General features: G+C 40.7%; 1 protein-coding gene across 5 annotated transcripts in view; it reads right to left on the minus strand.

The window, feature by feature from the left end:
* DYNC2LI1 (dynein cytoplasmic 2 light intermediate chain 1) overlaps positions 1-12,504 on the minus strand; it is a 94,942-nt gene that overhangs the window by 10,827 nt on the left and 71,611 nt on the right. For 4 of the 5 annotated variants that reach the window (XR_004538738.1, XR_004538736.1, XR_004538737.1 and 1 more), the window contains exon 13: positions 6,643-6,710. Coding sequence is in view for 2 of the 5 variants with exons in the window: in XM_033936845.1 (XP_033792736.1) it covers positions 6,643-6,710 (68 nt within the window). In the remaining 3 variants the exon portion in view is untranslated. Of the gene's footprint in view, positions 1-6,509; positions 6,711-12,504 lie in introns of those variants that run through there. The other variant, XM_033936846.1, reaches the window with a different exon arrangement.

Here is a 12,504-nt window from a genome sequence, read left to right on the forward strand (position 1 = left end):
TCCTCATAGTTATGCCTACTAATAGGCCTCAGATTTCTCTAAATTTAATTCAAAGCCCGACACCCTCCCATGGAGAGCAACCAGCTGTAAAACCCATTTGGAAAGATCTTTGGTGGTAAGTTAACAACAGTAAGACATCGTCAGCGAATGCCAGATAACACACTTCTTCCTGTCCCCAAATAGAACCATCCTCCCAGATTTGCCGCAGCAAAGGTTTCAAAGATAAAATGAATAAGGGGGATAGTGGGCACCCCTGACTTGCTCCCCTCTCCACCACAAAACCTGTACAAGTCCACCGACACCAGATTCTTATCAGGCTTAGGAATCAACACTATATGAGCGCAATTAGCATAAACTGGAAAGGTCCCATCAGACACCACCCTAGCAAAATAAGCCTACAAATACTTTACAATGTGTTCCTGCAAAATTTTATAAAATTCAGAGGAAAGACCGTCAGGTCCTGGGGCTTTGGACAGGGGATATTCCTTAATCACTAGGCGTATCTCCTGAGCAGTAATGGACTCATGGAGAAACTGATTAGATTCTCCAGACAATTGTAGTAAATGAAGAGTCTGCAGATAGGAATCTAAAGAAACTGGGGTGGACTGCTACTTGGTATAAAACTCCCAAAAATGTCCCCCCCCAAATCTCAGTTAAGTGGTCTCTATCCGTTACAAAAGAACCTTGATGGAAAAGCCCCTTACAAAAATAAGGGCCCTGCCAAGGATGCACTAAATGTGCCAAAAGTCAACCCAAACGATTACCATATTTATAAAAGCGATGTCAAAAAAACATAGACCGCATGGTATGTTCATGAATTTTAGTTTGCAAAGCCACCTGAGCCACCAGAAGGCAATCATAATCCCGCTAAGATCCCAAAGCTATCCATTTACGTTTACAGGTCTCAACATTCTTTTGCAAATACAACAGATCCTTAGAATGTTCTTTCCATTGCCAGGCTACATTCGCTATGATTTCCCCATGAAAAACTGCTTTGGCAGTTTCCCACAACAGCACCAGATTAGAGGTAGAAGAAGCATTGACCAACAAAAATTGCTCCCATCTTTGAATAATATGATCCCGAAAATGATTCCAATACAAAAAGTAAGGGAATTTTCACAGACCAGGCCGGCTTCCAAATTGCATATCCTGAATCTCCACCCAGACTAACACATGATCCGAAAGAGTTGGGGTGTCTATCTCTGCTCGAGTCACTCGAGGAAGAAACCAAAATATAGTTAATTCTGGACATGGTGGGATGAGCACGTATCACACGGGTATAATTTTTGTCTGGGGATGATACAATCTCCAGACATCCACTAGATCTAAGACACTACAAAATTAGGTATTACCTCTTGCCGATCTGTAATCTGTCGAAGAGGCCCCCCCCCCCCCAAGGTGATCAATGTCCGGATCTAAAAACACATTAAGATCACCAAGTAGCACCAGGGGTACATCTGGAAAGGTGACGCACAGACCCACCAACTGTTGAAAGAATTCAAGAGTAAATACATTTGGTGCATAAATGTTAGCCAACACCATCTCCTGTCCTTGAATATCAAGATGAAGAAACAAATACCTCCCCCCAATATCCTTGACTACCCTATGCACTGTATAGGGGAGATTCTTACTGAGTAAAATGGCCACTTCTGCACTGTGGATGGTGCCCGTGGAATAGTAAACCTCCTTGACCCAACCCCTACCCAATTTTTCATGTTCTACATCCGATAAATGCGTTTCTTGGAGACATGCAACATGCATCCCCTTTTTTCTGAGAGCTTGTAATATCTTTGAACACTTGATTGGCGAGTTGATACCAGCCACATTCCATGAGCATACCCTCATAGACGAATCAACCATAATCATTATAATGCAAGATCAACAGCAGATACATCAATATCAACAGAGGTCCCATGCCCAGCCCTCAGCAGACCCCCTAGACTCCCAGGCCCGAAAGAAAAACCCTGAACTCCCCACCAAAACAAAAAGAACCCAATACTGGAGTGCTGAACCCACCCTACCCGCCCCATGAACTCGTTTGTCATGGAGCCCCCTCCTCTCCCCCAACCCCCAGAACCAACCCCAAAAATCTGCTTTATAGTAAATGGCCAAATCCTCACTCCGTACAAAAATATCTCAAGATAACATCCCTAGATACCTACACCCAATCATAGGCCACTCAACCAGCCCCAAACAGCCATCAGCCACCCAATACAGACTTCCATACACCAAGACAACCAAACAACTCAGCATCCGCAACTGCCACTCACAACACACAATACCAGCAATACCAAAGTCCACTCAAGCCAGGAATCAAAAGTCCCCCGTTTGTGGCTCCGTGGGCCCCCTCCTGGGGCAGCATTCCTCCGGCGGCACCAGCACAATGCCCAACGTGTTCACAAAAGTGAGTGCCTTAGCAGGGGAATCAAAAGTTTAAGCTTGATCCTCATGCTGGATCTGAAGATGAGCAGGGTACAACAAGAGAAAGATATCTTGTGGGTGAACAGCGCAGAACAAATAGGCGTGAATTCCCTATGCCTTGCCGCCACGTATTCTCTGGAAACAGAGAATATTCTTGTTCTCATGGCGCAGTCCTTGACCCGTTCTTATCGCTTGCAGAATCACTGTTTTATGGGCAAAATTCAGGATCTTAAAGATGACCATTTGGGGCCTAGTATTCTCTACCCCTTTAGGCCCCAAGCAATGGGCCTGCTCCACCTGAAGCTTGCCCAGGTGGGGATCCAATGAAAGGGTCTGCGGGATCCAAGTCTCCAGGAAATCTTTCAGTTCAGAATCAAGGATCCGTTCCGGCAGCCCCATCAATCTCAAATTATTGTGCAGGGCTCTTTTCTCCAGATCGGCCATTTTTTGGGTCAGCATTTCTATTTGTTTTGCCATGCGTGCAGTCCCTGATTCCATGGGAGACACCTTGTCCTCCAGGGCACTCACCTGATGTTGTGCGTCGTCTAACTCCAGTCCCATACTGTTGAGACGCTCGTGGGCAGTATCGATTTTATCGAAAAATTGCTGCAGTTTTTTAATCGATCGCTGACTCCACCGCTTCCATGATCTCCGCCACTATGTCAGCAGTCCATGCTGGAGTGATCGCAGGGCTAGCGGGGTTGGAATCTGATGCCATTTTGGATTCAGGGGGCTTTCCACAGTCCCAATCCTTGCGGACCGATTTAGTGGCCATGAGAGATGCAAAACCACTCAAAAGCCGTTCAGCGCTAGAAGACTACCGATGCCGGTCAATTTATTCCCCAGCCAAGACAATTATAGGGATTTTTGCCGATGTTAGGGGGACTCGAGGACGGAAGCAGAGCCTCTCAGCGTCTGCTAAACCTCATGACGTCACCGGAAGTCATTAAGTTAAGATTTAATTATTTTTTTTATATCTAATATATTTAAGTGTTAAGCACAAGGGAATTTTTGCCCCTATCCCGTTTTCCCTTATAGCTAATTTTTTCTTGTCTTTTCAAGTACCATTGTGCTATAGGCTTTTGGCTGATGGGCTTAACAGACTTGCTGTTTTTGAACAAGAGTGTGGAATGCTGATGATACCTTGAACTGCAAGGGATAGAGATAAGTGTTGTAGCTTAAGGCTTTTGTGCACATTTTATGCTAGCACTCATCCGATCGCAGTTCTAACACACTAGCAGGAAGTGATTTTATGGTCACTCCCGAGGCCCCCTCCAGCTTAAGAAAGTAAGGCTGGAATGTAGTGTTTAGCTCTGAGGAAGTTTTTTTTGTATAAAAACTTATTTAAAAATTATTAAATGATTTATTACTAAATTATAAAATTAATTATTTGATTATGAAATTATAAAATTGATAGGGAGTTATAAAATTAACAAAGAAACATAGGGAGGAGGAGGTAGCCAATGAGGTAGCTTATGAATACAGGCTGCTTGAAAGCTAATGAGCAGCGGCAGGCTGGGAGTCTGAGGCTCTTTCCTCCTTTCCTTGTGGTATCCTTTGAGCTGAATACATTATGATAGCATAACACTATATTGAAAGTTAATCCCCTAGATCAGGGGTAGGGAACTCCGGTCCTCGAGAACCGTATTCCAGTTGGGTTTTCAGGATTTCCCCAGTGAATATGCATTGAAAGCAGTGCATGCACTTAGATCTCATGCATATTCATTGGGGAAATCCTGAAAACCCAACTGGAATACGGCTCTCGAGGACCGGAGTTCCCTACCCCTGCCCTAGATGTTTGGAGTATAGTGTCATTGACCCTTCTTCCAGGCAGAGCTGTCCCAGGTCTACTGGGAACCTCAGCACAGGGAAGTCTAAAAAAAGATTGGATTAATACCTGAAAACAACAGATTTAGTGCAGATCAGAGGAAATGATACCTTCTCAACTCGCTTGTAGAAGTTAAGACTGAAGTGAGAGGGCACTGGTCAGGGAGACAAGGTGTAGCTGAGAAAAATGATAGATGCCATCTACAATCCAACTGACGAGCTGGAGTTCACAACCCATCCATAAGAATCAAATGCTCTTTGCACAGTAACTACTCTTCTAAAATCTTTTGCAATGAAAAATGTTTGCGTTTTGGGCATTATTTATAAGAGGTATTTGAATGTCAATCTCACTTATACGTTCTCTATCTAGGGTCTAAAAATATTCAGATCTTAAAATCTCATCTCAAAGGGCTTACATTGCAGACTCTATCAGTTTCATACCCTTCTAACTGACTGATTCTATTTGTCCAAATTCTTCTGGAAATACAGTAGACCCTCAATATTCATGGGGGTGGGGTGGGGGGGGGGGTAAGGGGCAGAGCCGGCCCACAAATAGGGAAATCATGAATCATTTTTTGGGCTGGCTCTGACCCACCCCTGCCTCCCTGACCTTACCTGGTGGTCTAGTGGAGATGGAGCGATCTTCCTATGCTCCTGCCCCATGCAGAGCCGTGCTGTGCACCTGTGCTGTGAGTTCCCGTGGTCTCAAGAGACTATAACGCAAGGGTGTCCAATGTCGGTCCTCGAGGGCCGCAATCCAGTCGGGTTTTCAGGATTTCCCCAATAAATATGCATGAGATCTATTTGCATGCACTGCTTTCAATGCATATTCATTGGGGAAATCCTGAAAACCCGACTGGATTGCGGCCCTCGAGGACCGACATTGGACACCCCTGCTATAACGGAAACTCCCGTTGTAGTCTCGTGAGACCACGGGAACTCACAGCACGGCTCTGCACAGGGCAGGAGCGTGGAAAGATCTCCTGCCCTGCGTCACCGCTAGACCACCAGATAGCATCTGGGGATGTCCGGGGCAGCGTTTCTGAATTAAAATCATGGCAAAAAAAAAAATCAAAAAATCACGAATAACCAAATTCATGATTGGGGAAACTGCAAATCGGGAAGGGGGGTATGTATAGCCAGAACTAGAAATGATATTCCAGAAGAGGTCTCACTGATAACTTTGTAAAATATGGAACTAGGCTGTCCCCACTGACTCGTCGTATTGTTTGGTGGGATTGAAGTAATCAGATAAGAAAATCCTCAGTCAAGGGTCATTACCCTCCTTCCCCGGTATATCAAATATCTTAGACTTTTGGTCACTAATGCAAATGTTGAAATGTAAATGTCCCAGTTTCCATGCCTTCCTTCTGCAGATATGCAATAATTTCACAGAAATAAGGTCCTCAACTAATTAAACTGTTTTGTAATTATTATGCTTTCATTTAAAACAGATGATATTCAGAATAGACGGCAGCATATTTGTATTAGCAATGCTATACTGCATTTTAAAATAATTAGCATTTCATGAAAAAATTTTGATATCTTATTAAAAATTTACAAATGATTTTCAAAAGAAGAACTGGTGTTAGTATGTCTGAAAGACCAACAAAGATAACAACCTTCTCCCCTGTGGAACATTCAGAAAACATTTAATTTCTGACACACTTTATTTTATTTCTGAATTTTACACCTTTCCCTTCCTCTCGTTCTTTCCCTTTTATGTTTTTTTTTCACTCCAGAAAGAATTGTAACTTTTCCCCCCTTACCCTCTTTTATCATGTTTGTCTTTAATTTGACTGTCAGATGAAAATTGTTAGTTGTTATAATTAATTATGTTAGTTTATCTTTTTGTCTTAATAGTTGTTAGTCCATTAACTTGTGGCTTTTATAAAGTTTTTCATCACTTAGAAAGTTTGTATAGGCGATTCATCAAATGTTAATAAAACTTGAAAATTGAATTTGGATAAAAATAACGGTCTAATGACGTTGGAATTAAAAAAAGATCTTATTACATTTTACATAAGGATCCCATATCCACTACATTATGCACATACAATTTTTTTTTGTTCTAGTTTTTTGGTGCATTTTTTAGCTTATACCATTATTCATTATTTTTGGGTACAATTTGTAAATTTTATTTTGATGTCTGCCTGGCATAAATTACAGCAGTTTTTCTGTTGTTTACCCAAAGTCATCAGCTCATTGCTAAAAATGCTTGCCAGCTATACAATACTTTGATAATAAAGATATTTTTACACTATTATACCAATGTTCATAGGTTTTATTTCCAACAAGAGTAATTCCAAAATACGTTGCATGTTTTAAGTGACAACAAACAATCTGTGATTCACATGAAGAATGTAACTTCAATTTGTAATAAAGCTAACTTATCTCACTGAAACATCAAGTTCCATTCCCTTCCATGATTTAGAAGCATTTCTGGTATATTGTTCAAGTTCCTGCAACATAGAAACAAAACATACCTACTGAAACACATAAAAATATATATGCAAGAATCAGGGAAGGCATTACATGCAGTCAACAATCAGGTCAGGGACCCTGATAACCCTGAACCCATCAAGGTATTAGAAGGAAAGTAAAGTAGTTTACTTGTAAGATTTCTCTGAAGATAGCAATTCACCAGTCATACCTAATGGTTATGCTATCTTGGAAGCAACAAGACACATATTCCACAATTTTCTAGGAATGTTGCTCGCACTACCCAGACACACATGTGCCTTCTTGATATTGATATTAAGGTTTTTTGTTGGGGGTCACTGGCCCCCTTCATGGCCTCAGTTTTAACTAAAATTGGTTTGGGCACTTATTTTAAGGTCTGGATTAAGGCATTTTGGCCTTGATTCTATAAATGGCACCCAGCCAAGTTCTGCATGGAAGCAAAATTATTTAATTGACTTAATTGGCTTGGTAATTGTAAACAAAATTAAAAGTTAATTTAAAAAATAAAAAAATAATAAATCTGAGTTCTCTGCTGAACTTAGCGAGGCACCTACCTGCACCTACTGGAAAAGCAGGTATGGTTAGAGGCAGAAAATGGGCATGAAATGACTTAGTCATCGGTAGATGTCTGTATTAGGTGGCAGGAAAATCCTAGCCTAATATATCGGCATCTCACATTATAACACCTACCAATACCTAAGTTGAGTTAGGTGCTGCTAGGCAGAGTTTATAGAATCAGGGCCTTTATGCACAATTGCGGGCACATGTGCATATTAATGGTGATAATTCCTCAAGGTTTTGTTTGGGTATGGGGACCTGGTAGAGGTGCCCCCTCTTCTTTTTGCCTTATAAAGTCTTTGGCAGCTATTGTTAGAGCTCACCCCATTTGTGGACTTTAAGGGGGAAATTGTAAAATCATAGGCATCCTACCGACATCTAAATTAATTGAAAAATGTTGTTAGAAATGGCAAGGTTGAGGCGCCTATTGGCGCCTATATAAAAGGTGCCAGAATCGCACATACATAGGCGCTTTAGACTGTCGAATGCTAAAGTAGGCATGGCCAATGCCGGAAGTGGCGTTAGGCAGCCTAAAGCGCCTATGGAGGTGCAATTCATGCATAGATAGATGGCTGAAATGTAGGCTTGGAAAACCCTGGCCAATCTTTCTATCTGTCTATCTTTGCCAAGAGATCCCAAAACTAAACCGCAGCTTGTCATCAGCTGATCACGGCACTGGGATGGGTCTAAGGTCCTGATTGGCACAGTGCATCGGGAAGGAGAAGTCCTGCCATTTTGAAGAGACGGGCCTACTGGCAGGAGTGGGCATCCCTCTTGTCGGTCTTCCAGTAAAGGTATGGGGATTTTGGGGGGGTGTCGTTCAGACAGGAGGAAATGGGTATCCCTCCTGCCAATTTTGGGTGTGGGGGGTGTCTGGGGGGGTTGTTCAGGCAGGAGGGATTGGGCATCCCTCCCGCCGATTAGGAGGGGGAACTTCCCCTGATCAGCTGAGCCGGCAGGACTCCCCGAAGCCACGGTTTCAGGGAGTCCTGCCAGCTAAGTTGATGTGGGGGGGGGGGGAATTCCTCTGCTGCAATCAGCTGATGGCAAGCTGTGGTCTAGTTTCAGGATCCCCCAGCAAAGATAGGCAGTTGAAATGTAGGCCAGGGTTTTCCAGCCTATATTTCATTGAATCGGGCGCAATTCTCTAACTGGTGCTGTCGCCTTATGGGCGCTGGTTAGAGAATTTGGGGGTGAGTGAGTTGGATTTTAGAATTGCACTCTTTTCAGATGACATCTTTCTGTCCCCAACTCAGTCAAATATCTCTTTTCCAAACCTACTTTGAGTACTGAATCAGTATTCCAAAGTCTCTGGTTTTAAATTCAACATGAGTAAATAAGAAAAGCCTTTAATGTCAGTCTTTTTAATGCCCAATTGCTGGTTTTAAAGAGCTGCTTTTCTTTGAAACAAGTGGAAAAGAAAACTAGGTACCTAGGTATTTATATCACATTTTCCTACTCTGATTTGTATCAAGCTAACTACCCACCTTTTATGCAAGATATGCATCTAGATTTGGATCAATGGGCTCATTTGCCTCTCTCATGATTTGGACATATGGCTATAATCAAAACGAACATTTTGCCTCATTTGTTGTATTTATTCCAAATTTTTCCTATTTCTATACCACAAAGTTTTATTTCTTACCTATTATTGCTATCTCCTACTGTCAACAAGCATCCTAGATTGCCTAGAAGTATTTTTTATAGAGACAGGAAACAAAAGGAACTTGGAGTTCCAAATCTTACTTTATACTACCGAGTGGCCCGAGCTTGAGTCACGAATGATTCCAGGGATACCCTTGTAAATTGTGGATTGAGACTGAACAAAGTCAGGTGGGGCTCTTTCCTTTGGCATATATTTTTAATATACCAATTATAGCCCAAGTGGTTTACAATGAATAGTAATCAGGTATTCTAAGAATTTTTCCTATCTTTCCTGGTGCTCACAATCTAACTATGATACCTGTAACAATGGAGGGTTAGGTAACTTGCCCAGAGAGTGATGCTGGGATTAAATCTACAACCTCAGATTGCTGAGGCAGCAGCTCTAACCACTAGGCCATGCCACTACTCCAATCCTGATTTGATGTATTTGTCTTCTAAACACAGAAAGCTGCCCGACACTACTAGGATGCTGTGGATGGATGGACAGACTGGATGGGCCATTTGGCTTTTATCTGCCATCATATTTCTATGTTTCTCTGTTACTCCTTATACCTTCCAGGTATGGGATTGCATGGGTGTAGAGAGGGATTTTTATATTTCTAGACTCTCCCCAATAGTGGACAATCCTTTTTTTTCCCCCAGTGAAAGCTTTAGGGATTTTTAAACGTTGATTTGCAAAGTCTATCCACTTGGGTGCAATTTTTTTTTTAAGACACTGATCTGATATCATTTGAAGAGCTGGTTCAGGACTACCAACTGCTACCACATGATCGGATGTTTATTTGTGACCTCAAAGACAATTAAACCTAGAGTCATTAGGGAGAACACTTTTTTGAAAGATCTTTGTGAAGATTTTCAGAATACAGCACCTTTAAACTTGTCACATAGACTCAAATGGGAACATGACCTGGGCACCTGATATGCAGCACTTGATTGGAAAGCGATAGAGATGGCTTTGTTCTGGTTTTATTTAAAAAATGAAGTTAAGATCAGGTACAGGTATATTTCACTCCAGCTCAATTATATCATTTCTTCACTATGGCAGAGAAAGTGCTTTGGGATATATTTGGTGATCTTGTCCCAAGGTGTGGGCTTATTGTAAAGTAGTCGAATACAGATTTCAGGAAAGGCTAGGAGTCACAATTCCATTGGATTTGGGCATTTACTTGCTTAACAGTTCCAGGACTATTTCAACATCAACATCAGGTCCAAGGCTGTCTTAACGCAGCCCATCTCACTTTGGCAGCCTGGAATTGAGAGGGTATGCCCCAGTAGAACTCATAGCTCAGAAAACCGCTAAGACTTTGAATAAATGGGAGAGAATGTGAAGCTCTTTTCGTATGATGTAAGATGATGAGATATATACTTTGTAGATCTGGGTTAAGTCAGTGGTACTCTGCATGTCCTAATAAGAACATAAGAGGATGTTATTTCACATGGAAAACTGCTTGATTTTTCACGGTTGCAACAATCATTTGGTATCTTATAAATGGTTGCAACTGAAGCAGGCTATTCAGAAAGGGTTCCTCAAATGGCGTAATTTGAAAAATTTTTATAGCCTGCAATTCCTATGTTTTCAGGCAGACATGCTAGGACATCAAGTCGCCAAGTGGTATAAATTAATATCTGAACTTATGAATAAGAAACCCAAAAATGCTCTTAGAGACATTTGGAGCATTGAGATTAAGCAGTATATTTCTGCATCTTGAAGGCCACGTATTTGGTCTTGGAGGATGAGATGTACAGCATCAGCATCTTGGTTCTTTTTGTTACATTGTTCTTTTTGGACCCCAATTAGATTGAATAAGTTAGATAACTCTAGATCTAATAGATGCTGACACTGTCATCTACCAATATTCCTAGCATATGTGAAGAAAATCTCACTCTTCTTTACAATCTAAACAATGCAATAGCGCTGGGTGTATTGTCAGTATTTTTAAAAATTCTTTCACAATCCAATTCACCAACAGAAGTACATCTTGGGAATTCAGATTTCCACCTTTATCAAATAGATACAGGTGGTGGAATTCTTTTTGATTCCCAGTACTGTTTCCTACTGAATTGCTGACGGCTGGTTATACTAGGAGAAGCTATGCTGTAATGTCCAGTTCCCCCGATCTTGAGAAAGTTAAGCGAAACGCGTCGGGAAGGGAATGGACTTCGAATAAAGCTAAGTTCACTATTTATATATTTATTAATAAGTAAAAAACATAATAAAAAGTAATATAAACAGTAGGAAACAGTACTGGGAATCCTGAAGAATTCCACCACCTGTATCTGTTTGATAAAGGTGGAAATCTGAATTCCCAAGATGTACTTCTGTTGGTGAATTGGATTGAGAAAGAATTTTAAAAAATACTGACAACACACCCAGCGCTATTGCATTGTTTAGATTGGATCGGGCACTGTCATCTAGACATAGGAACATTAGATCATTTACTGTTTTATTGCCCTAAGATACTGATTTTCTGGAAATCAATTTGGGGACATTAATAATATTTTAGAATCTGAGATTCCGTTAACTTATGAAATAGTAATTTGTGGTACCATTTTACATATTAAGGATCCCCTAGATAAATATAAAAGACGTCTCTTATTAATTATGACTAGTACAGCTATACAAATGATTACACGAAACTGGAAAAACTGGGATCGTCTCAACTTTACATTCTGGTGGGCAAATTTATGTCTAATTTACAAATAAGAGAAAATGAACACTGATTTGTTAGGGAATACAAAAAACTTTAAATTAATTTGGAGTCCATTGTCGTCTTTTGTAGAATTATTATAGTTATGATTTTTGTTATTAGATAAAATGCACATTCAGGGAGGGGGAGGGGGGAGGATTATAAGGTCTTTTAACTGATTATTTATACAGATGATAATAGGAGGGAAGGGTGGTATTTTTGAGGTTTGATAAATAAGTCTGATTAATAATATGTATAACTTATGTTTAAAATATGTATAATATATCTCTGAACCTATGATAAAATTTTATTATTACTTTAATGATAAAGATTAGGAAGGGTGGGGGAGGATAATAATCTGTATGAATCTTGTAAAATTATAAGTGATGTCTAAAGTGTTAAATGTATAATCTATGTTGTTTCCACTTATTGAAAGTGTTTTAAAATGAATAAAGATTATTAAAAAAAAAAAGAACATAAGAATAGCCCCACTGGGTCATAACTATGGTCCATCAAGCCCAGTAGCCCATTCTCACGGTGGCCAATCCAGGTCACTAATACCTGGTCAAAACCCAAGGTTAGTAATATTCCATGCTACCGATACAAGGCAAGCAGTGGCTTCCCCATGTCTTCCTGAATACCAGACTATGGACTTTTCCTCCAGGAACTTGTCCAAACCTTTCTTAAAACCAGCAACGCTATCCGTTCTTACCACATCCTCTGGCAACGCATTCCAGAACATGAGTCACTTTACAGGAAATGGACTAAAGGGCTACATATAGTCTATGTTTATCCATCTTTTAAACTTACAATTATAGCTAGGTTTTCTTTCATACTGTTTTAAAAACCAATTGGTGCAAAATGCCCCACTGAGATAATTAAA

This window comes from Geotrypetes seraphini, chromosome 3 (assembly GCF_902459505.1).
Source record: "Geotrypetes seraphini chromosome 3, aGeoSer1.1, whole genome shotgun sequence".
Classification (NCBI taxonomy): Eukaryota; Metazoa; Chordata; class Amphibia; order Gymnophiona; family Dermophiidae; genus Geotrypetes; species Geotrypetes seraphini.